At 44.8% G+C, this 26,088-nt stretch overlaps 1 protein-coding gene across 6 annotated transcripts in view; it reads right to left on the bottom strand.

Moving 5' to 3' along the window:
- WDR53 (WD repeat domain 53) overlaps positions 1-26,088 on the bottom strand; it is a 117,245-nt gene that overhangs the window by 48,598 nt on the left and 42,559 nt on the right. For all 6 annotated transcript variants that reach the window (XM_085634219.1, XM_085634225.1, XM_085634222.1 and 3 more), the window contains one exon: positions 16,122-16,619. In XM_085634219.1, the coding sequence (XP_085490345.1) occupies positions 16,122-16,601 (480 nt within the window). In that variant the 5' untranslated portion in view covers positions 16,602-16,619. The remainder of the gene's footprint in view (positions 1-16,121; positions 16,620-26,088) is intronic.

The following is a 26,088-nucleotide window of genomic DNA, read 5'->3' as shown; positions in this document are numbered from 1 at the left end:
GTGATCCAGGCAGTACTTCCAGAAATTTGCCGACATGTCTGAAAGTGCCCTGGAGCGCGTCCCCCCAAGATGGTTTATATACCGGACGGCTGATATATTGTCCATCTTGAGGAGCACACAAGACCGAATTGAGTCCTTGGTCCAGCACTGGATCGCAAACGACCCCGCCAGGAGTTCCAGACAGTTGATGTGCAACTGTTGCTCCATGGGCGACCACACACCGCCGGTAGCGAAGTCGCCACACGGCGCGCCCCAGCCTGATCTGCTGGCGTCGGACTCGATAATAATATCTGACGCTGAACCGAAAATCGCCCGTCCATTCCAAGCCTCCATGTTGGAAAGCCACCACTGGATCTCCTCTCTGGCCTCCGCCGACAAAGGTACTTTCCGCGAATAGGACAGGCCTCTCCGAAGGTGTTGCGCCTTGAGACGCTGTAAGGCTCTGTAATGGAGAGGGCCCGGAAAAATGGCTTGGATGGAGGCCGAGAGCAGGCCCACCAAGCGAGCTATCTGCCTGAGGGAGAGTTGATGCTGAGCAAGCGCCGTCCTCAATTCGTGGCGGATTTTCGTCATCTTCCTGGAAGGAAGGCTTAGCGTAGCGGCTACCGAATCGATGGAGAACCCTAGGAAAACCACCCTTTGGTAAGGAACGAGCGTTTACTTCGTCTCGTTGATTATGAAGCCCAAGCTCTGGAGTAAATTCACCGCTGTCTGCAGCTGACGAGAAAGGGTCTCGGGACATTGTGCCATCAGCAAAATGTCGTCCAGGTACACTATGAGTCGCATGCCGGCCGCGCGTAGGTGTTCGATTACCGGGCGCAAAACCTTGGTGAAGCACCAAGGCGCCGAGGATAGACCGAAAGGAAGGGTTGAGAACTCGTAGACTTCGTCCCTCCAAAGAAACTGTAGGAACCTCCGGTGGGGAGGAAAGACTGGGACGGTCAAATACGCATCTTTTAGGTCTAAGCGCACCAGCCAATCATTGGGCCCGAGAAGATCGAGAAGAAGATGGATTCCTTCCATCTTGAAGTAGCGGTAGACTAACCACTCGTTGAACTCCCGGAGATTGATCACGGGCCTTTGCACACCGTCCGCCTTGTCTACCAGAAAGAGATTGCTGAGGAAACCGTGCGCATGAAGAGTAGATCGCAGCACCGCCCCCTTGAGCAAAAGCGCCTGGACCTCTCGATCTACTAAGGCAGAGTCCTCTACCGAGAAGACTAGGGGACGCGGCGGAGTCTTCTGCAGCGGGCTCCCGTGGAACTCGATATGAAATCCCCTGACAGTTTGGAGTACCCACGAGTCGCCTGTGACAGAAGTCCAAGCCTGGAAAAAATGCACCAGTCGGCCCCCCACTTTTAGTTGGTAAGAAGGGAGAACACTTACCGGAAGAACTGGAGACGCCACCGCCTCTGCCGCCACGGTTCTTCCCTCGTCGTCCCCTCGTCGGGTAGAAGTTCCCGAATCTGGCCTGATCTTGATACGAAGACTGGTTGGAGCCTCCTCTCTGCTGATTTGGGCGGCCGGACGAGCGGCCCCTACCTCGACCGGTCCCTCTGAAAACCCGCGGGCGAAATACTTTGCGGATGGAGGACTGCGCTCTGTCCAAAGTTGTGAAGGTGTTCACAAAGCGTCCTAGCTCCTTCATGAAGGGCTCTCCAAAGAGGCCGCCCTGAGCAACGGGGCCCGCCTCGGAATCTGCCAAATCCCCCAGTTTGGGATCCACCTTAATCAGCAGAGATCTGCGCCTCTCCGTTGACAGCGCGCAGTTTGCGTTCCCCAAGAAGATGACCACCCGTTGGGCCCAAAAGGAGAGATTGTCAGGGGATATCAGGGCCCCCGATGCCTTAGCTTCTTCGGCCATGTCAAGGATTTTGGTGATAGGCCCGAGAATGTCCAACAGTTTATCTTGGCAAGCCCGCCACGATCTGTCAATTGGGATCCTTGATAAACTTCTGTAAAAACGTCGCCATTCTCGAATCGATTTCTGGGGTTGCCGCAACCTTGTCGTCCAACGTCGGGCGCGGGCATTCTGCCCTAAGGCAGTTACGAACTGAGGCCTCCAGAGGTCTACGGATGCGGCTAGCCACATACTGGGCGACCTTGTCACAGGGTGCCCAGTCAGAGGACCGAGGGTGCAGAATATCTTCCGGGTCGAGCATATCCGCGCAGAGGTTGTGAGAAGCGGCGCCGGAATCCGAAGCGCCGGGCCCTGGTTGCAACAAACCGCTAGTACGAGATGGCCCAGCACCGTCATCAGACCCAAGACCCGAGACTCCCGGGGTAGACGCAGCAGGGAGGGTTCTGTTGGCCAGGAACGCCTGCTTGAGGCGGGCGAAGGCGTCAACATCCACCCCAGTCTCATTAGCCCACTTAGCGGGGGGTGGAAGAGAATCGTCGTTGGGCGCTGGCGAAGGAAGAGGAGCAGGGAGAGCCTGGGACGCTCTGGCTAGTCTGTCGCAGGCGCTAGCTCAATCCTCCGAGAGAGGCGATCTTCCAATGGAGCCATGGCCTGCTCCACAGCTATATAAATGGAGGAGTCTACGGTGTCGTAGAAGTCATCGTCCCACTGCAGCACCGCCAGCGGGTCTTCCTCCCACTGTTCGTCCTGGTCATCCAGGTAAGTAGGGTCGTCATAAGACTCCATAATGTAGATGGGAGCTAGAGGCCTAAGGGTACAGATCCCAATATACACCACGTAATGAGTGAGAGTCGCAAAGGAGGTGAACTCCGTGAAGGAGGCTGGGTGTCAGCCAAAGGTAGGGCAAGCGAACTTGCGTGCAGGCACTTTGCCGTGGGACCTGACAGCCCTGGTGCAGAAATAAAGTGGGCAGCCTGTTCCCAAGGTCCCAGCAGGGTTTATCCCACAAATACAGACTCAGAAGAGCGTTCAGGAATGCCTAGGATACTGACCCCCACGACTGGGTGCACACTCCACCACAGTCTTAAAGAACTGGTCACTGACCTTCAGTAATGTGTGGGGGCGTAAATGTGTTTAATGCCCACAGGCAATTCTACCGACCGTGTTGAAACGGTGTCGGGTCAGGCAGAGGCTCTTGAGCTGCTTCGCGTTCCGAGATTCAAGCGCGGAATGCGCAGAATCCTCGGAACGCGAGCAGCGTCCGCAACGCGAGAACGCGCCCCTCAGCGGTGTAACGTGACACCGCAAGCCGCACCAAAAGACGCCCGCTAGGGAGGAACACTCCCGCGGCCGGAGCGCGAGTCAGCCGAGTAGCGGCTCACCCGCCACACGATAAACACCGGAATACCCAGAAACAACACCACAAGCACCGAAGGCAGTAGCGGCACGAAGTGAAGCGCGCGCAGGCACCAGAGCGCCCGAAGCGAGGTAGGAAGAACGTTCCTCGTACGCGCAGCAACTAAAAGGCAGATACAACGCCCCTAATATAAACAGTTATACGTTCATGCCAAAGAGAACATAGCATGCACATTGTGATAGAGGCAGTATCTAAATTATGAAAAGGTTACAAGCACAAAGAAATATGACTTAACTCAGGCTGCAGCAGCAAAGAAAGAGGAGGTTAAACAGAGAGAGAGAGGACTGTCTGTACCTAAGGGAGCCGTGATTGGATGATGAACAAGGGACACTAGATGTGGACACTCTATTGTTTTGTTGTCATTCTCAATGTACCATGGGAAAATTTGTTGTTGTTGTTATTGACTTTAAAATGGCTGCTACCTTGGAAGTAAAGAAAGTAGAGCATAATCCTCGCCTCCGGTCCTGACATAGAATTTATTTTTCCTTTTTCTTACTTCTTTCTTTTGCTCGTTGAAGGGGAAAATGTTGTGATATATTGGTTGCCTGGCTTCTCGTGAGGGATGCACATAAAGTCTCCTTGAGGCTGACACTTGTAATGCAAACATGTTGTGATTCAACTATCGCTCGGTGGCGGAACGGCAACTGCAGGTCTCCCAGAAACAGTTCAGTTGCAGTGGAGATCTGCAGGGGTCGGACTCTCCCGGTCGTGGGTCCTTTCTTCTCTAAGAATAAACGCCTTTGAATTCTACCTTGCCTGCCTCCGATCTCATCACTTCAAGGGCAACCGACAAGGAACAGGCAGCCATAATGCAGGATGAGGCTTCTTATGTAAATACACCACGGAACACTGAGCTCAATTTCCAGGATTTATTCACATCTCGGAACCCCTCACACAGGCAAGGGCAACGTACAAAAGGGAGCCTCACGCCGGATGACCTCGCCTACAACCCCTCTTCCCCGTAATGCTTCCCTAACGTTCTGCTCCAACATTCTTTCACAACACAAGCACATTCCATCCCCAAGCTTACCCTCGAGCTCAGCACAATGCACTGGCAATGCTCTCGAGCTCGCCCTAACACATCCTCCCCCTTTTAAAAAAAAAAAAAAAACTACAACCTACAATTGGTAACAAAATAAAGAATAGAAATAAAAATACAATATGAAGAAGCAAAATATAAAAGAAAAGGAAAATAAACATACACCAACACCCAACACTGGTAAAAAAAATATTGAAATACAACAGGTTCACATTACCACAGAATCCTTGAAATGTTTGGGCGTCATACAGACTCTGCCTGACTTACTTGTCTTTTGAACACGACATTTCCTGTCAGTACCATATTTAGCACCAGCCTCTCCTCCCCTATGTTGTTTTTGTGGAGATGAATTTGGGGAGAAATTAATAACAGGGGTAGGGATGCAAATGTCACTAACAGTAGGCTTACATCCCCCATGTAAATCATCTACCCAATCATATATTTTTGATCTAGTATAACCCTTCATGTTTAAAGATGTTGAGCTAGGACTCTTCCCTTTGAATAAAGACAACCTCTTTGCATGCAAAACCTTTCCATCACTGAGAAGGGCTGAATTGCATAAGATCTTAATCACTCCAGGTGGTCCTGAGTATCTGCTCTCACCTTTTACGTACCAGTGTTCCCTTTTTCACTTTCACATTGTCTCCCACCTTAAGGTCTACTTTCTTTGCTTCATGTAAGGAGTCATATCTTCATTTGCACTTCACATGTCCAGACTCCATGTGCCTTCTCACACTACTTGGAGACCACACAACCCCATTTGTGCCCCATAACCACCTCATGTTATCTTTCGTACGTGGGGATCTACCTCTCATTAATTCATCCCCCATGTAAATCATCTACCCAATCATATATTTTTGATCTAGTATAACCCTTCATGTTTAAAGATGTTGAGCTAGGACTCTTCCCTTTGAATAAAGACAACCTCTTTGCATGCAAAACCTTCCCATCACTGAGAAGGGCTGAATTGCATAAGATCTTAATCACTCCAGGTGGTCCTGAGTATCTGCTCTCACCTTTTACGTACCAGTGTTCCCTTTTTCACTTTCACATTGTCTCCCACCTTAAGGTCTACTTTCTTTGCTTCATGTAAGGAGTCATATCTTCATTTGCACTTCACATGTCCAGACTCCATGTGCCTTCTCACACTACTTGGAGACCACACAACCCCATTTGTGCCCCATAACCACCTCATGTTATCTTTCGTACGTGGGGATCTACCTCTCATTAATTCAAACGGGCTATGCTCAGTAGATTCACAGGTGGTAATTCTGTACGCACCAATCATCCTCCTTAACTCATCCTCCCAATGAATGCCATTGCTGTTGGACAACTCAATTCTACCTTTAATCACTCTGTTGACGCGCTAAATATTATTGTAGGAGGCTGGCATAGTATATGGTGCACACTTATTTAGGTGATGTACCTTGCACTAATTCAGACAACCCTTATGGTGCGCTTAGTGCTCTTAGACACCGTAGAAAGCTCTCTAAGTGGTAGCTGTGGAGAGCAGCCTTCAGCGTTAAATTGAAGGAGTGTAAAGAAGCTTGTTTTACCAGCTCTAATCATGCAGTGTGAGTTGAACGAAAAAGAACCACTCAGTGTATATATAAAAATGTCTGTTTATTACACAGCACTCACTAATACATTGGTATATCTCCTATCCGGAGATATAAACACAAATACACAATAATACTTCAATTGCAAACAGGTAAGTAAGCACAAAATACAGTCGTCTCGAGGGGGAAGCCTAAACCATATACTAAAAAAGTGGAATGCGAATGGCGACCAAAGTCGGGACTTGGACCAGGAGACTCAGAGGAGGTGAGGACACAAGGCGCCACCCAAGGTAAGCACTCAGAAACTGTGCAGAGTGGAAACATAGCCACGTGTCCAATAGAAGTCAACGGGAAAGTCGCAGTTGCAGTTTTGAAGAAGAAGGACCCTTCCCAGTCGATACCTACACCAGGGAAGCCGGGTGCATAGGTGCGAAGCAATGTTGGAAACCAAAGTAGACCACAATAGAGGACTTCAAGAAAGATGCCACTGGAGAAGACTTTGCAAGAGTCCGGTGGAATCCAAGGGTGGATTCTTGAAGTGAAGAACCTGCAAGCAGAGGGGACAGAGTCTATGCCACTCGGAGGTGACCAGGAGGCACATAACAGCAATGCCCACCGATGTTGCATGGTTCGGAAGAGCGGACGGTGTCCTTGTCGCTGCAGCTGTGGGGACCAGGTGATTCTGAGGAAGACCAGGAGCCATGCACAAGCTGTCCCAAGTCAGAAGTCAAGAACCAGGGGGTCAGTGTCCGACGGGAGCACCAAAAAGCCTTGGCAGCTACAACAGGCGTGGAACGTGAAGAAGGAGCAACGTTGGGACCAGCAAGGTCCAAGGGACTCACCACAAGCAGGTAAGTCTGAGCAGGCCCAAGCAAGCAGGGGAGCCCACTGGAGCAGGAGAATACCCCAAGAGGACCCACAGGCCGAAGGCACAGGAGTGGCAAGAGGACCTCAAGCAGCTCACCAAAGATGAAGGCCCTCAACAGCAGAGGATGCAGTGAGGACACTGTACTTAGCAGGAAGAGATGCTGGCGGCTGGAACTTCTTGGAGCCCGAAGATCTCTGAAGTGCAGAGCCAACAAGCCTTGGGAACGTCAAATTGACATGGTGCACAAGGGTTCGGTTCCAGCGGTTCTGACAAGAGATCCTGGCCTCAAAATTGCAGAGAGGACAGGTCAGGCCTCGAGGGAGTTGCAGAACTAGCACCTGTTTTGCTGAGTCTTTTGAAGTCCATGGGATGTCAGGAGCAGCAGACATGTCGGCTTTGCTGCGGTGCCTGCAGGTGCAGGGGAGTGACTCCTTCACTCCAAGGGAGATTACTTCGTGTGTCCTTGATGCCCACAGGTCTATTGAAGATCCTGGAAGAAGCACAGACGAAGAAGACTTGCAGAACAGCGAGACGAGGAGCTGGAGGAGTCTTCTGTGATGCAGTCACAGTTCCAGACGAAGTTCAGCGAAGACCAAGTGTCCAGATGGTCAAAGAGTGACGTGGTTTCAGGATTGAGTCTTTTCCCATGACGAATCTGAGGACTCACCCACAGGTAAACCCTTAAATACCATAGGAAAGGGGTTAGGACGCCTCAGGGTTCCTCCCAGAGGAGAGGCTGGACAGAGGGGAGGTTACCCTAATTTCCTTTGTCCAGTTTAGGCACAGAGCAGGAGCCAAGGGCTCCCTGAACTGGCTCATACCGGAGTATGCAAGGAGGGCGCCAAATGTCAGAGTTGAGGCCTTGTGTGCATTTCTAAATGTTATCTGTATTCTTCAGGGGTTAGACCAAACAGCTCAGTGAGTGCCTCCTTCAAGTGTGAATATTACTGCCACATATTCCAGTACCAGTACCCTATCCTTCCCCTCTGTTGGAACTAGTACCCACAATAAGGATAACGAATGGTCTGCACCAACCCTTCTCGTCCTGGGAGCCTTCAATTAAGATGCTAGCCATTTGTCTATGCCCTCCCGTCAATAAGCTTTGTCACAATACCCTTGGGCAACCTAGGGTCATAGGCACCCCCTGCAGTTATCTACGTGTCTTTGTTGATGCCACCATGTCTTTGGGACTTCAGTCCCAGCTTGGCCCATCTCTCCTTCAGGGCCATTCTTCATTCTTCTAGGGTCAGTCTCCTTTCTTGGAGCTCCAGGAGACTAAGTTAGGCCTCTAGGTCTTGGGCCGCCTAACTAAAATGGAGCTCTTCTCACTCTCAGATTTGGAGGCATGTCTTGAACGACTTATGGGGGCCAAACTCTTACTGCCCCCCTCATCTTCAAAGAGGTCTCTGCCAACCTCCTCATCCCCATTGTCAGGGGTAATCTCCTCTGCCAGTTGTGCTTGGGCTCTCCTGGCTTCTTTTTTTGGCTCTGAGGGCCTTCTCCAGGTCCACCCTTTTAGCAGGGACACTCAAGCTGATCTTTCTGTCCCTTCACAGCACCCTCAGGTCGTAGATCTTGAGTGTGGGTAGGGTGACCTAGTCAATTTCCCTTCTTTGGAGACTCAGCAAAACCTTTTGCCTACCCTTTTGTAACTTTTTCAAACTTTTATGAACTCTACTGCAAGTCGGTAAACTCCTGAAAAATGGTGCTTAGGAGCACAGAACTTGGCAAAAAATTTAAAACTTTTTCTTCAGTGTTGACTTGGTGGATTTTCAATGGTTACCAACTTATTAATCGTCTGGGACAACTAAACACAAGTTCTGGATTCCACTGCTATGAACCAATGAGAAGCCAGTGGTGTATATATGGTGTGAATGTGGGACCCCCAGTGTAATACACCCAGAAAACAGTCTTGGGTTCAGTCAGACTCGTCTGTAAAACCTCTTGCTCAACACTTGTTGCCGCGGCTTTGAGCAACAGGACTTAAACAAAGACACTAGTGTAAAGCATTTAGAAGCATCACACAACAGAATAAGATATTCACAATACACAAAAGAAATCTGACACCAATTCATAAAAATAAATTGTATTGTATAATTTTTTAGCACCAAATGGAGCAAAATCCCCCAAAGGGTTCCAGAGATATACATTTTGAAGTAAAACGTAAATCTCAGCTTTTTAGTTCAAAGTGCAATCAAGCACTGGTAACCGTAAAGTTTGGAAGCTTTTGAAAAGTTTTAAAGAGTTGTGTTTGACTACTCCGAACCAGACTGGGCGACCAATGCCAACAGGGGGATGGTCAGGGGAGGGCAATAAGGAGTATTTGGACAGTTACCTGGTCACCGAAGCAGTCTCAAGTCCAGTTCCACGCTTTACACAATGATCCCTATAGACTTCAATAGAGTGGTCCTGATGCTGAGGATACAGTTTGCAGAAGATGCTAAAAAGATTGTTTGGGTGCTGTGTGGTCGACAGTGGTCATCCTGGGGTTACTCCTCAGTCCACCACTGAGGTGGTGCAAGTTTGGCCATAGGGGTCGGTGTCCCTTGAAGTCCTCCTCAAGCCAGCAGATCTCCAGTCACAACTGGGCTACTGGTCTACGGTTCCAGCAGTTCCAGCAGTATCCTTTTGCGAAGGTTAGTGTCTGTCTTGAGTGACTAATCTGCACTCTGATAACTCTCCAGAGTCCATCAGACTTGGGTGCAACTTTTGAGTGCCGAAAAGCAGCCTTCTTGGCTGCACGTTGGAGGGTAGCAAAGATTCGATGGAAGTGGCTAACAACGAGTCATAACGGACTACTTCAGCTTTTATGGTCATGGTGCTAGAACCGGGAGTCAGGCGATTGTCTAGGGCTCAGGAGCATCTTTTCCAGGAGCCAGGCATCACAGGCACAGTCCTCTCTGTGCTATCCCAAGGAGCAGCAGGTGCAGTTCAGCGGTCGGTGCAGCCTCTGTTGCCAGATTCATGAGTCAGCAGGGCAGTTCTTCTTCGGTCCTTTCTCCAGTCACTATGTGATCTAAGGTTCAGGGTGCTAGCCATGGCATATTTATGCAGAGAACATACCCTTGGGGGATCATGCAGTCACTAGCCAATGGGCTACTAGAATTCCTCCTGCCTTATGACGGCTTCTGCCTATGTGTGGCATCTACCAATCCCACAGTGCACTATTCTGCCCACTCTCAAAATGTCTGAACACTCGCTCGATGTAAAGAGCTTGGTAGCCCACCCTAGTGGTGTGGCAACCTATGGGTTACACGCCCACGGATCAAAAAGGTTTGGCAACTGGTTCCCCCTCTCCGCTCTCGCCGCCATCCCGTCTACCTGAACAAAGGAGCACCATTTTGAGTGTGGTTGTCATTTGCCCATCAAAGGAGGTTTCCCCTTTGAAGCTTTCCTTTTGGGCCAACACCACGTGTGACTTTCTGGGAAAGGGAGATAACACCTCCCTCTGCGGCAGGGCTCTATTGTACTATGGCTGGGGAGTCATTCACACGACTCCCCAAAAGGGCAGAAGACTGTCTGGTGTGCAGCAACTGTGAGTGGCCACAGAAAAAAAAAGAAGTGGCAATCTTTCCAAAAGTTGCCTTTACTTAAAAGGGACATTAAATTCGACTTGGGCATCAAATCTGGTTTAATGACAAGATTAAACTGATACTTTGAAGTACTATTTTTAGTAGTCCCATCAAGAAGTTAACAGGCCTGAGATGTAAGCCTGCAACCCGGCACTGGCCAATGGGGCTACTAGTCTTTCCTTGTTAAAATTACAATTTGACAGTTTTACCGTTAGGGCATAAGAAATATATATGCCTCACTCAAGAATATACAGCTTCCTGGTTTAGGGTTTGATAGGCCTTCCTTAGGGGATGTGTGTGTAGATATATATATTTAAATCTTCTGGCAAACATAAAATCACAAAAGCGTCAGACGCGTTTCGGCTCCTACAAAGCCTTTCTCATGACACCTGCGTATTGCAACACCATTCCTTTTATCGTCTGTTCAACATAAGAGGTTGGACTTACAAATATATATATATATAATATATTTATTTATTGGTTTGTTTAAGGGAAGTGTGGGCTTTGCAAATTGGTTTAAATGGCAAAGTTGATTACGCAGTTTAAAACTTCTTTTCCAGGCTGGAGCAGCAGGCTGGTAGCCATTTTGTATTTTGTCACATTCAGGGTGGCACGATCAATGCTGAAGCCTTGGGTGGACACTTTAACTTACAGGGCCTGGGTATCCTTGAGACATATAGTAAAGACTTATTAGTAAGTTAACTTATGGCAATTGGCAGTACCTAACTGCAGGCCTTAAAAAATCATAAAAATATTACTAGACCTGCAGGTCTAGTAACCTAAATTATCTAATCAACCTAATTATAATGATTTTGACCCATAAACTGGTTTCAAATGATGTAACTCTGGGCAAATATTTTAATTTACTGTGCCATCTGTTTCGTCTTTATCACATATGAGATCCCCTTCAAATTTAGAGTTCAGCAGGTCTGCTGTACAAAAAAGACAATTTGTTTGATTTAATAGACTAAACGTTTGCTCCATATATAATACAAATGTAGCCACATATAGCATACATATGACCGCTGACTTGCCTCTTAGTTCATTAACAGAGTTATCATCAGGGAGGGGGGCAGGAATGTTTCTCAAATCATGTTTAAAAACTATCACTTTTAATAAATACATACATACCTAATGCAATCAGCAGATTTTTCATTGAAATGGCCACAAAATGTCCCACTGACATGTGGTTTTACTGATAAATCTATATAGTGTACAGTGTATAGAAATCGAGTTTCTGCAAATATTTGTCATTTGCACATCACCAAGTAAAGTGTTCTGATTTGTTTTGCTCCTATTTAAATCTTTGTTTGCATCACAATTCTGAATTACAAAAGAAATGTGTTTCTAATTCCCGATATATTTTGATATATTTTTGCTATTCATTTACAAGTTGTTAAAAAAAACTGACAGTCAGCCGGCCTTTTGTCTCACAAGGATTGTCAAATATGATCACTTGACAAAAACCTCTAACTGTAATAAGAGAAAGAAAAGTAAACATCATTTTCCAGGATAATATAAGCAGCAATTAGCAAAAAGACAAACAGACATTTGACCTCTGTCCTTGAACAGACAGCAAATGAGTCAAGATAAAAACAAGATTTAAATGCGCCTTCATTGTTCATTCTCTTTCTGAATTAACAGAACACCTGTTCCTTTCCAGTATAAGTTCACTCACCTGAACGGACTAGGTCCTATAAATAGCTCGACCTGATCAAATCCGACTCGCCATAGTGAGAGGACGAGTAGATTTTTCGAGGCCTGAATTGAACATACACTTTGTGAAGGGTAAGAACACTGGCACTGAGGTCTAGTTAGCAGTCCTCAGTGCCCCCTCAGAGTCGAAACATCAGCAGCATTAGTCCAAAGTTTTGGGGGTGGTCATTCAAAAAGAGGCATTTCTTTACTACACTTAAAAAACATGACTGCAGGTACTGGGGGCACCGGAGAAGCGGGTGGTGGAGGGAGAAAGCACCACACATAGGGTGGAGACGAGAAGCACAAGAAGGAGAGAACACCACAGATGCACACAGGCGAGATAGAGAGAAAAAAAGATTGCAGGGTAGGGGGAGAGGTGCACACAGATGACAGAGCAGTGCCGGAGGAGAAGAGCACACAGATGAGAAACGGGGAGTGGTGAGAGAAGCACACAAGGGAGATGGCTGGAAAAAAAACACACAGTTGTGATATTAACGCCTCATAGGTCCTCCTCATCCCAGTCATTACAATATGAGGCGGTCCTGCCTCCCGACAGGCACTCTAACACACTAGTATTTTTTTTTTATTCAATAGAATAAAGGCCCCTCCCACCCTCCTCCATGTCTGCTTGTTTTCCTGTACGTTGACAGGTAAGAGAATGTGCTGGTTTTTGTAGTGTTTGTCCTTTTATGCTTTGTCTGCCAACAATTCTCATTTCATCAGCAGTGTCTGTTGTTTCCCCGTACATGTGCTTGGCTTGGACGGTGCGCCACTGTGGGGGAGATGGCAGCCCGTCTTGAAGCTTTCCAAGTTTTGTTGTGTGGTGATCCTGTTGGATCATCATTACACGTTGCATGTGCATTTGTCGCTTCATTACGGGCCTCCTGTGGTAGTTATGCTCTTAGCACGGCTCACTTCCTGCTTGGCTTGCCGGCTGCCGGCCATGCCACCCCAATTCACCTGTTCTCGTCTGATCTCAGAAGTCATGCAGGGTCGGCCCTGGTTAGTTCCTAGATGGAAGACCCCTGAAATACCTGGTGCTGTAGGCTTAAGGGTGTTTAGCTTTCAGGTTCTTCTTCTTGGGCTAGTCCTGGTTGCTGTTGGTGCACCTCAAACCGGGTAAGATGGTTGTGGGATGTTGAGGTGTATATGGTCAACTCCCCTGACTGGATGTCTATGCAGGGAAGTTTCCCTGCTCTCCTTTCTTGGATTGCTCTGCATGGCATTGTCTGGGACATCCTGGAGTATGCTTGGGTGTTGACATTGTCCTGTGTATTCCGGTCTTTTTGTGCTTCAGTCTTTTTCTGGCTGTTTTGTCTCCCGCTGCCTCTGCTTTTGGCGTGTGGGACAGTGCGTCTTGTGCCCATCAGTCGATGTTCCTCAGGGTTTTTCTGGCCTCATGCTATCCCTCCCCGACTGCTCCTACTGTCGTTTTATGAGCTGGGTCAGGCTTCGTTGGGATCCTTCTGGATTGCTGTACATGGTGCATCTTGGGTTGAACACTTTTTCAGTCCTAGATGGGTGCCCCCTGGAATTCTCAAGAGCTGTGGACTTCCCAGCAGCTTCTGTCTTTATGGCCTGGGGGACTTGGTGGTGTTGGTGCAGTTTTTCACTGCTACTCTTTCTAGGCCTTGTGCTGCAGTGGCAGGACTTCGATCCCTGTGGCCTACCCATTATGTCTGGAGCCAGTGCAGGAATCGTTGCTCCGTCAGCTCCCATTTGGGAGCACTCTGTTGTTTGGGGGCAATTTGCATGTTGTGGTGAGGTGGTCAGCTGCTGGATATGGCTATGGTTGCATGTTGCTTTTTTCAGCACTGGGGGTCATTGCGCTTGAGCCTGCCTTGATTTGTGGTGTTGGCTCCGGTCCGCTCTGGATTTTCGCCTGTGGGTTTCCATTTGGCGTCAGGCGGGGGAGCTGTTTTTCATTTGCCCATTGGTGGTCTTTGGGCTCCTTGGTTCCTTGGACTTTTTGCACTTTGGCTGTAATGACTGGGACGAGGAGGACCTTAGTTGGGGTAATGAATATTACCGGTAAGTAATGGGACATTCTTAAGCAAAAAGAAAAATGTAGTTCTCTAAAGGTCAGCTGTGGAAGGACACAAGTAAAGAGGCAGTGCTCCAGAGGATTGACAAATACAGGAAGGATAAGGCAAGCCATAGAAAAAGAGGCAAGTACATAGGAATGACAAAAAGCTAAACAATGGTAAGTAATGGTAAGCAATTGGTTATTCTCAACCTGAAAATTAGGAAATTTAGCCACTATGCCAGTTGCTTCTCTCTCCTTATTTACTTATAATTGCTTCTTCTCCTCAACTTTAATTCCTTCTTCCCTATCCTTCTATAATCGCTTGCCCCTGCTTTGCAATTTCTTTTCTATTTCTTCCTCTTGTTTCCTGCTTACTTTCCTTCTTTCTTCCTCCATTTCTCTCCATCATCCTCGTACTCACATTGCTTATTATCTCACATTCATTTCTGACCTTTCCTTACCCCCCCCCCCCCCCCACACTTTCTTCAATCCTGACTGTCCATGATACTTTTCTTCTAGGCCTCACCCCCTTTCAACATCCTTTCCCCTTTCCAAGAATCACCCACATCAAGGGACAGTGACAGTGTCACTCCACGGGCCCGGGTGAAAATTCCATTGCTATGAAACATGTTTTTCTGGCTATCAAGTTTGATGTGTTAATACACTAGTTGCAGTCAAGAGACTTGAAGACTGCAATCCATATGGCCCTGCTCAATCTTTCATCCTTTCAAGAAGAAACAATGCTCATTCATAATTATGCTAACACCTGTTATCCATGTATTTCATTTGTGATGTGTCCCCTATATAATTTATCCTAAAAGCTGTTTTGTGTTAGCTGAGGCATAACTTGCCAAAACTTATTCTGACGTAAGTTTTATGTAGCTTTTATGAAATGTAAGTTTCAAATTAGCATCAGCATTTAAACTACAAACCAAGGATTGTTGTGAGCAGAAGAGTAAAGTCAGAAGGGTCAAACTCAATCTTCGGCTTGCGTGGTGCACTCCTGACCTAGTCTTTCTGGAGGATTCAGTAAGACCAGAGTTGGGTGTTTCAATATTAACAGCTTTGATAAGATTGGTTGAGTGAGCTCCATTGTGTTTTTACCTTTCTATACCAAGGTATTATAATCAAACAGACTAGTGTACCATTTGTTCTGCTAGCCTCCTACACTGATGGACTACTTCCGAAAAACACTGAGGTGCAATCCTGTCAAGCACTGCAAGGGGGCTACAAAAATAACCAAGGCAGAGTAGGGATGTATCATACTATACTTGATACATCATATCATTCTGTCTGGCTTCTAATACATCTGCCCTATTGCCTAACTGGACTAAATACGCCTTGTAGGAAACCCAAGAATTCACAGAGGCTGCGAAGGACACCTATCCCTTCTTCAAGCACTAAAACCATCAATAGGTCCGCATTTAATTTGAAATACACCACATTACTACGTACAGGCTATAATAGTGTTTGGGGTGTAGCATAACTGCAGAAAGTGCTACTTGCTTTTATTTATTTTTGTGTGAATCTTTATTTTTACTGCTTTAGAGTAAAGTGAGATATATACTATTTAAGGATATATATATTAGTGACTGGACATTATGTAACTATCTGCACTATAGAGCACCTAAGTTCAAAATCCTTTACCCTGTAATAAGCCAAAATATATCAACCTTCCTAGAACAAGAAAGCCAAGTTGATAAAGGGTGTAACATGTTACCCAGTTGGAATATAATAGCGCCGGGTGCCCTGGAAACCTGTGGTACATGGCGATATCCAAAACATTGGCACCGAGCAAACAATGACTGCGGCCCATAGAAAAAACCTGAAGGGATAGTTTTCTTAATGAGACCTCGAATCATGAACTTTCAGCTAACAATAGTATGAATAGCCACAAAATACTGGGTAGAACAAATCCACTCTTTAAACTTAGCCTTAAACTCTGAATAATAGCCACAGTTCTAAATACTATTATAATCGAATGAAACAAACCCTCAGATAATAGATTCTTCAAAAACATCAATCTAGGTTGGTGAAACGTTTTCATATTCAAGCACTTCTAAGGCTTTCAATTTACTAACCTGCATGTCAAGGCCACAGGACACCATACCCTGGGGTCTTCCAGGCCGGAAGGCGACAGCTGAGCAAATATTTGAATGCTTCCGAAGGGATCGACTGACTTTCTTCCCTTCTAAATCAATTACTGTTATTGTCCCCGAATCATCTGCAGCAGCCAAGAGACTTTCATTATCATTAACAGAAATGCAGTTGATCTCGTCCTCGCTCACCCCGAAGCGCTCTACAGGTTCCTTAAGTGAGCGGATATCCAGAACACTGACAGTTTCACCATGAGAGGTATACAGCCTACTAGGGCAGGTGGGAGAAAAAGCCACACAGGTCACATCTGCCCCACTGTCAAATTTCAGTTGATCCTGTGGGACACCTTGATCGCTCCAAATGGTAAGTTCCCCTGCCTCTGCTCCAGAGGCAACCAGCCCATCACTGCTCACACTCAAACACAGTATTGAATTTGCATGTCCATTCTGCCACTTCACTGCCATGGCATGTCAGGGGAAGACCTGTCAAGACACAAATGGATATACACATTCAGCAGTATTTGATAGGACACAACATGCTTTGTGCATCTCTGAATTAAAACATTTGTTATGCAATCGGCGATTGGCAGAGTTTGAGCACACTCTAGTAAAATCTGTTTAAATCAATGAGTGTGTTCCCAGAAACAAACAAAAGAGCTGCAACTAAATTCAGAATTTCATGTTATTGAGATACACGTTTATTGATCTCTTTTTTTAAAAGGCATTATACAAATGGGTCTGTTTACAAAACAACAGTATCCATCTTGAACACTGTGTTTTGGGTATTGAGACAAATCACAGTCACAACCCTTGACCAGTTGGCAAGCTACTTAAGCCGGACTTTGAAATTATACAAAGGGGGGGTTTCTACTTTCCAGTAACTCTGCCATGTGCTGGGGGGGGGGCTTATTTTACTGCAAACTCGCAAATATGATTTCTTGTCACAAAACCGCGTTATGTCACACTTTAGCCATTACAGTCTGCCAAGCGTAGTCATAAAAAGCATCCCTTTATAAGTCATTTCTGGCAGGTACAATGCTCCAACGGAACTGCCTTTACTTCACAAGGACACATTTCAACGTTTAGTTTCTATTCCAGTTTTTACATAAAGGCATCATTTGGCTCAGTCAGTCACCTCTCTTTCGAGCAACAGTTTCACAGTAATTTAACCTTAAATGTGCTCAACTAAATAACTCATAATGTTAATAGACTATGTCGCCCAGTGAATGCAATTTGCATCAATGTGAAAGAAAATAAAATCATGGCAGCATGCCATCAACAATTCCATTCCAAAATAATGCCAAACAGGCTATTTCTTATAGCCGCACTGCGTAGGGGGCTTGCTTGAGCTCCGCTTACAGCCAGAGCTCGCATGCTTTACAACATGCTCCTAATCTGAGGCGCTGCAATGTATGTTGTGGCTGGTCAGGGAAGTGTTCACTCCTTGCTGAGCTCCAGAGTGGATTTTTTGTGCGTTTGTGTTTGCTTTGTCCATTGCGTACTGTCCAGAAGGAACATGGCGTGGTTAGTAACAGACAAGGGACGAGCACCGACTGTACAGGTGAAGCAAAGAGGTGAGTGAAGAAAAAGAACCCATAATCCCTGCACTTTGGCGACAGGCTTCGGGCCTGCTGGTTGAACTTCACACAGTTTAACAACAACTTTCAGGCTGGCTCTATGGGGTCTCCTTGCTCCCCAGTCTAAAGCACCTTGTCTTCCATTTCATGGCTCCAAAAATCCAATAAAATGACTATTTCAATAGAAACCTGCCAAAGAAAGCCCCATATGCAAACACAAAAACTGATATTACTAAGGACACTCAAGATATTGTTTTCATTTCCCTTCCTCCACCACAGCCCTCCCAATGGTTGGTGGGAATTTTGGTTTAGTGTTTATAGTTTGTGTGGTGACACTACTACCAGTAGCAACGCCCCCAGCACTCATAATCATCACATACAGTCGTGAAATATAAGTATTGGCCATTTTACTAACGGCCTGTCATCTTGTACACTTGTTGATGAAGCCTTTCCATTTCCTGTAGTAAAAAGTAATTCTCCATCGTAGAATATAGTACTGTCCTTAAAACAAGATAGGGGGGTGAATGGGAGAATAAGAAGACTTCACAATTTAAGCAGCCTCCAAGCACACGAAATTTAAAATGAACAGGGAGCAATATATATAAACACACTATGACAGTGCAGCACATATTACGAAAGTTCCTTCAATCACAACTTCTTATTTGAAGATCATAACACTTTAAAACATCCCTATCACTTCATAAGCTAGCTTCCTTGGAACCGGATTCTGGACCACAGAGCAGACATGGCTATGGGCTCCCACTGTGACAGTTGGGGTCTTTAACCTCTCATGCTCTGGGGCCAAGCTTCTATTGGACACAAAACTGAGAATCAAATACACCCAATTATCAACTGACTTCCAGGCTAGCAAAACACAGCAGTCCAAGACTTACTCAGGAAATTAAGTGGGCTGGAATCTCAGGACTCAGTGGAGACCATAATAAAATTCAATAGGGCTACCACTCCAGCCAACACTTTTTATTTTTTTATAAATATTTTTATTTGGGAAGAGAGCAGCAACATAATTAACAACAAGTTTTACAATTTAACAGTTGATATATGGTAGATTTAATAAATTGGGTATGAATTTCATATAAATGTCATATTCATATAAAAACACGGGAATGCAAACAGATAAAATATAATAAGAAAGTGGGTAAGAACGAATGGTGGGGAGCCTTATATAATAACTGGCAGAATTATCTTACAGCCTTGTTCACAAAGATCCTAACAGAGCTACAAGCCCGGCAAACCCTCTCTCAGACATCCAGAGCAAGCCAATTCCGCCAGCCTCTATACCTTGTAAGCCTCTTGCTCATAAAAGACCAAATATTGCAGCCTCTATTACTGGGGTGCCTACAAAGTTCTTTTAAGGCTATATATTGCAAGTAAACGGGCCAACCAGGCCTGGTAGGTAGGGGGCTCTGCATCCTTGCACCCTGTAGCTACAAGCAGCCGTACTACAGCAACCACAATAAAAATAAAGTTAATATGGCTTATATCGAATATAACTTTATTTGTCATAACCCAGGAGCATCATAAGTGGAATTATACAAACCCTTCTCCCCAACACGTCATGCAGGAAGTCCTAGATTCCTTCTTTTAAAGGTAGCAATTTACCACAACTATAAAAACATATGTATCTAGTCAGCTGACTCTTGAGCACATCTGGGGTATTTCTCCTCCTCCCTTTTGCCCCAGCTAAGGAACTTTGCCGGAGTAAAGTAAAGATAAAAAATGGTGTGCTAGTGCTGGGATTTTAGGTTAGCTGAGAAGAAAATTTCGCTACCTAGTGCAATCGGCTGATATAAATCTGCATCTCCATACCCCAGTTTCCTGACCATTTGGCTTCTACCTTCTCTAAGTCATCAGGAAGTATATGCACTAGGATTTTATAAATGAGTTTTACCCTGGACTGTGGATAGATAACAGCTTTCAAGAGTGGGATTTTGTCTAATGAGAACTTTTCAATCTTAAATTGAGGTAAAAACGTTGTAATCTGTGTATAATTAAAATGAGACCCTGCAGCTACTCTATAACCCTACTGCAGGTCTGTAAATGAACTTATTTGGTTGGCCATATATATAGCTCCCCTATCTTGATTATTCCTTGTTGTTCCCTTTGCCTACCCATCACATCAAAAATCATTACAGGAAACAAAGGGGATCGCCACAGAGATGTACATCTATTATACCTTTGTATCTGCAAAAGTTTGACCACTTAACTAGACATCTTGGCAGTTGCTATTACACACTTGGAAAAAAATTTTTTGTAGTAACTGGCCTAAACCTGTCAGAGAAGCATGCCACATGCTGATCTGCCAATAGCCAGTTCGTATATAGTGAGGATCGCAAAGCCAGGCTCCTGGTCCCCGATACTTAAACCAGTATTTTCTGATGTAAACAACACCACCATGTGTTGTAAAAAGGCTGCATAATAATACTATCCAAGATTAGGAGCCGCCCACCCTCCACGTTCTTTCAGCATTGTTAGTAATTTTAAAGATCGTTGGCTTTTCTTACATCTCCAAATAAAATTAAAGATAGATTCTAATTTCTTTAGAAAAAAACTTTCAATCTCAAGGGGGATGGATTGAAACAAATACAAAATATTGGGGAGAATAATCATTTTGAGAATATTACACCTTCCTATTATTGAAGCCTATCCATGCGTCTTAAATCCGTACTAATCTTCTTAAGCATGGGACTCAGATTTATTGACCATATAGAGCTAACCCTACTTCTAATCATGACCCTGAGATAAACTGCTGCGTCCTGCCTGCAGGATCTGAAAGAGGAGTACTGGAGTTAAAAACAATCCGATTTCCCTGCATTCAGTAAATAGCTTGATTTCAGGCCATATTCCCCAGCCAAACTTTCTATTTCTGATATCGCGGCTTTCGGATCCGAAGTCAATATAGCAATGTCATCGGCGTATGCCCTTACTTTGGTATCAAAACCGTTAACGGATATTGGCTTTCTTATCTAACTTTGGAAGATTTGCTGAATAAATGGATCGATATATAGGGCAAATAAAATTGGAGAGCTGGGGCAACCCTGCCGTGTCCCCCTGGCAACCTGAATACAACCTGATTCCTGGCCCATTATCTGTAACCTGGCATTAGGTTTAAAATACATTGAACGTATGGCCGTTAAAAAAGCCTGGACCGCACCCCTTTTGATCCAAAATTCCCCATAAATACTGCCATGACACTCGGTCAAAGGCCTTTTCTGCGTCCAGGAGGATCACAGCCATCCTGTCTCTTGCTACCTCTGCTATATCCAATAAAGCTATGGCACGCCTGATATGGTCGGTAGTGGCTCTACCAGGTATAAAGTCATGCTGTCATGGAGAAACAAGGTGAGCTACGATCCTACCTAAACGAGTTCCACTTTTTTTTAAAGTATAGCTTGGAATCTGAATTAATAAGGGATATAGGGCAATATGACGCAGGATGGTCTGTGGGCTTATCCTTTTGTAAGAAAATGTCTATCTCTGTTCCTTGCCACGACTCCAGGGGGGACCCTGCTTTGCTTTACACCTAAGAACAGGTCCAAAAGAAGGGGAGTTATCTCCACCTGTAGTACTTTATATAGCTCCAGAGGAATTCTATCAGGTCCTGCCGCTTTTCCTGAGCCCATAGAATGTAGAGCATTTAAAACTTCCTCCAGTGTAATATCTGCTTCCGACCTCTGTCTCATCTCATCATCAACCCCTCATGGGTCCCCCATAATTTTTTCAATCCCATTAATAGAAGAGGGGCTGAGGTTGTCCTGCAGATATAGGTTCTGATAGAAGCTTTCAAATACATTAATGATATCCTTTGAGCCTATAACATACCGTCCATCCAGCCCTTTAATGCCGGAGATATTATTCCTGGCAAGCTTCTGCCTTGTGCGGAGCGCTAACAGCTTCCCCACAGATTCTCCATACTCATAACTTTCACTTTTATGCGCCTGCAATCCTTCGGCGACCCTACACTATAATAACTACAGATTTCAGCTTTTGGCACCACTATTTCTTGCCGCAATGCTGATTCAGTCACCACTTGGTTCTGGCGTGCTCCTTTTCTAAAACAGCTAACGTTCTAATCAGGCCATTCATCTCATCCTTTTGCTGTTTCCTGTTCTTCCCCACGAAGCAAATGATCTCACCCCTTAAGCCAGCTTTAAAATGTCCCAAACCATTCCACGTGAGGTACTGTATTGGTTTGTGTCAAAGTACTGTACCGCCCAATGCCTAATGTGTTGAATAAATGAATTGTTGGATAGCAATTTTCTATCAAATGTCCACTTGGACCGGGCCTGGGCATCCACTTGAATTATCATATCTGTGATTAAGGGGTTGTGATCAGACAATAATTTAGGTAGCTTCTTGATTCCCACTGCAGTAAGCACAGAGGAAGAAACCAGACAATAGTCTAACCTAACATACTTCTTATGGGGGCATGAGAAGTATGTAAATCCTAGGTTAGTGGGATTCTTAGCTGCCCAAACATCGATTAAATCGTAACTGGCTTTTAGAGCAGCCAAGGCCCTATACACTTATGGCTTCCAACCCTAGTATTTATGTACTTTGTCCCTGCTAACTTCCTGATTTATATTCAGATCCCCACAGATTACTAACGATTCTGGACAGGATGCCAGTTGAACCTCTAGATCATTGAATAACTTAGGGACATCCTGGTTTGATCCATAAATAGTGCATACTGCCAGCCCGATGGGCAGCACACAATCGTCCATCTGCCCCACTTATCCTCCAATACTTGTGTTGCAGGACCAACACTGTTTCTGATATGAATAGCAACCCCCCTTATAGTGTAGGTTTGAGTGGAGTACGCTGCTATGGTGTAGCCTCTAATCAGCAGGGTACACCCACTTCCCCCGTGGGATATTTGTACCTGTTGACAAATTATGTCAGCCCTTGGGACCTTAGAACCGCGGCACGTTTGATCTTATCATTTAGGCCCCCCACGTTGATTGAGCATATGTTTTTCTTACCCATTCACAACATAGAAGAGATTGCCATTCTTTATACTCTTGGTTGCCTCTCCCAGTTGAAACCTCTCATATGCCTTAATATGCTCTCTCTCCAGTTTTCCCACCCCTTTTTTGTGCCCTACACCCAGTGAGCCCCTCTCCCACACGCACACCCAACCCCACGCCTCCCCACTCATACTCTTCCCTCTAAGCAGTGATTTCTTATCCCCCACCCACCCAACACTGATAAGCTACCAGACTGACGATCAGTCTGTGGTGATGAAAGAGAGCTCCCTGACCGGCATTCCAACCATAACTCATTCGTCTCATTGTGGCAGCAGCCGTGACAGCCAAAGGAGAAACGAAGAGAAAAAGAAAAGAGAACCCCCAAGGGAAAGGGGGTACAGATGCAAAAATATATCCCTTAAATATTATTGCTATATCCCCCAACGGCCACTACCACGCTCATATCTTTATTAGCCCCTTCCGTGCTCATGACGAGCTCATCTCGTCATGAGTCACAGTGGAGCTGAGCTCGTCATAACTGCCACGGCGCGCCCACGCGCGATTAATTCCCCACCTGTGCGGGAGAATTAATCGGTCGCCGGGGTCACCACTGTGAGTCATGACGAGCTGAGCTCGTCACGAGCACAGCGGATTCGCGGCCCTCCCCCGCACCGTGGGGGAATTACCCCCCGCAGGGAAGGGGTTAAGATTTGGACCCCCACCCCTCTAAATACTCCTTTGCCTTAATCGCTGAGGTGAAGAACCTGGTTTGATACCCCTAAATCACTTTGAGGAGAGCCGGATTTAACAAAAAGGCTTGTGCCCCCTTATCTTGAAATGATTTAATCATCTGGCGAAGACACCAGTGTCTCTCAACTGTAAAGTGGCAGAAATCCGGACCTGACAAAAAAAGAAAAATCCCCCCCCCCCCTCGGTTTAGCTTCAGGTTGTCGCAAAAGAAAGTTGCTGAAATAGACAAGAATAGCATGAGGCTTCATATCTGAACTAACTGGTTGCTTTGAATTAAATGGCACCCAGTGGGCCCTCTGTATTTCCATATACCAGCTCCAGCCTTCCAAGTCTGGGAATGCTTTAGCCAACATGTCTCCCACATGTGAACGGGTATGGGATCCCTCCTTGCCCTCCGGAACTACAAGAATCCGAAAATTGTAGCGGCGTTGGTGGTTTTCTTGGTCCGTAGAAGGAAAGTTCCCTTGGCAGAAAAGATAAATTAGGAGACTGGGTTAAGTCCTGTTCACAGCCACAAGTTCGAGCCCATGTGTTAGAACATAAACCTCAACTAAAATGAAACCATAACAGTCATTGTATTTCATATATAAAAAATTACTTGAATGTTATTAAAAGCACAGTACAACACAATTAAAAAATAGACCTAAACCTGTCTATAATCATAAAACAGAATTCATATACCGCGTGTTTCACATACTTTTGATAACAACCTATTCCATTTGTGGAATGAAGTCACAATATTCCAACAGACAAATAACAGAGAGACAAAGACAGACAGTATATTTTGTCATTAAGTAACACATCCGTTCTCACACATTTTTTCAGTAGCTCATCCTAAGCTCTTTTATTTTTCTGTCTCATTAGGAGAACCTTTTCCCACGGATTGTATTAATTTCAGCGTCGATGCATTTTGATGGCTCTATTCAATATTCCATCTTTATCAAGACCCAAAATATGTTTCTCCTATTATTTTTGGAACTGGTTGGTTACCGTTATGTCTCACTCCTGTTGGTAAATTACATTGTATTAATTACTTCATTTGGGACGGTCAATTATTTACATCTTTACCCACCTTTAAAAAACATTCATTGTAGATCATTTCTAGTAAAATGTCCCCCCTTGATTAAAACATCAATTCATTATACTTCCATATTGTACATTCCTGTTATATATTTGTACACAACAATTTAGCATAATTTCTTTTGCATCTATACTGTTCTATCAAATGGGCTCCATAATATTAAATGTCTCATACTCATACTGGGCCCCTCATCCTGCCGGGACACACCACGTATTCGGAGTATCCTTCATATGAAAGCAAAAGAAGAAAGGAAATCTGGGGAGGGACAATTCCCTTATTTCATATCCTTAGTTCTTCAGGTTTATTGAGTTTATAGCCATTTCCTTGTTAAGGAAGATCTGTGGAGCAATTGTATGTCAATCAGTCTTCCCTTCCATCATATTAAAAAATGAATTTTTTAAATAATTTGTGGAAAAATTATATATATAGTGGTTCATGCTGGTCATCTTTATTTATGTGTATTATTTATCCACAGTCCCGTACTGAAATATTGGACTGCTCCGAACATTCACTAAGGATATGAAATAAGGTAATTGTCCCTCCCCGGATTTCCTTTCTTCTTTTGCTTTCATATGAAGGACACTCAGAATACGTGGCAAATGAAATCAGACGAGGAGGTGTGTCCCAGCACGATGAGAGGCCCAGTATAAGTATGAGACATTTATTATTATGGAGCCCATTTGATAGAACAGTATAGATGCAAAAGAAATTATGCTAAATTGTTGTGTACAAATATATAACAGGAATGTACAATAAGGAAGTATAATTAATTGATGTTTTAATCAAAGGGGAACATTTTACTAGAAATGTTCTACAATGAATGTTTTTTAAAGATGGGTAAAGATGTAAATAATTGACTGTCCCAAATGAAGTAATTAATACAATGTAATTTACCAACAGGAGTGAGACATAACGGTAACCAACCAGTGCCAAAAATAATAGGAGAGACATATTTTGGGTCTTGATAAACATGAAATATTGAATAGAGCCATCGAAACGCGTCAACGCTGAAATTAATACAATCCGTGGGAAAAGGTTCTCCTAATGAGACGGAAAAATTAAAAGAGTTTAGGATGAGCTACTGAAAAAATTTGTGATAACGGATGTGTTACTTAAAGACAAAATATACTGTCTGTCTTTGTCTCTCTGTTATTTGTCTGCTGGAATATTGTGACTTCATTCCACAAATGGAATAGGTTGTTATCAAATGTATGTGAAACACGCGGTATATGAATTCTATTTTATGATTATAGACAGGTTTATGTCTATTTTTTAATTGTGTTGTACTGTGCGTTTAATAAAATTCTAGTAATTTTCTATATATGAAATACAATGACTGTTATGGTTTCATTTTAGTTGAGGTTTATGTTCTAACATATGGGCTCGAACTTGTGGCTGTGAACAGGACTTAACCCAGTCTCCTAATTTATCTTTTCTGCCAAGGGAACTTTCCTTCTACCTATCAGTAGTACCCTAATCCCCTGGTTGCTTATAGGGGTTCCTCTCATCTTTTTTGATATTTGAGGTTTTCTTGGTCCTCCAATTTCCACTGAATATCA

Source organism: Triturus cristatus, chromosome 11 (assembly GCF_964204655.1).
Source record: "Triturus cristatus chromosome 11, aTriCri1.1, whole genome shotgun sequence".
NCBI lineage: Eukaryota > Metazoa > Chordata > Amphibia > Caudata > Salamandridae > Triturus > Triturus cristatus.
This window is presented reverse-complemented; position numbering and strand designations above follow the sequence as displayed.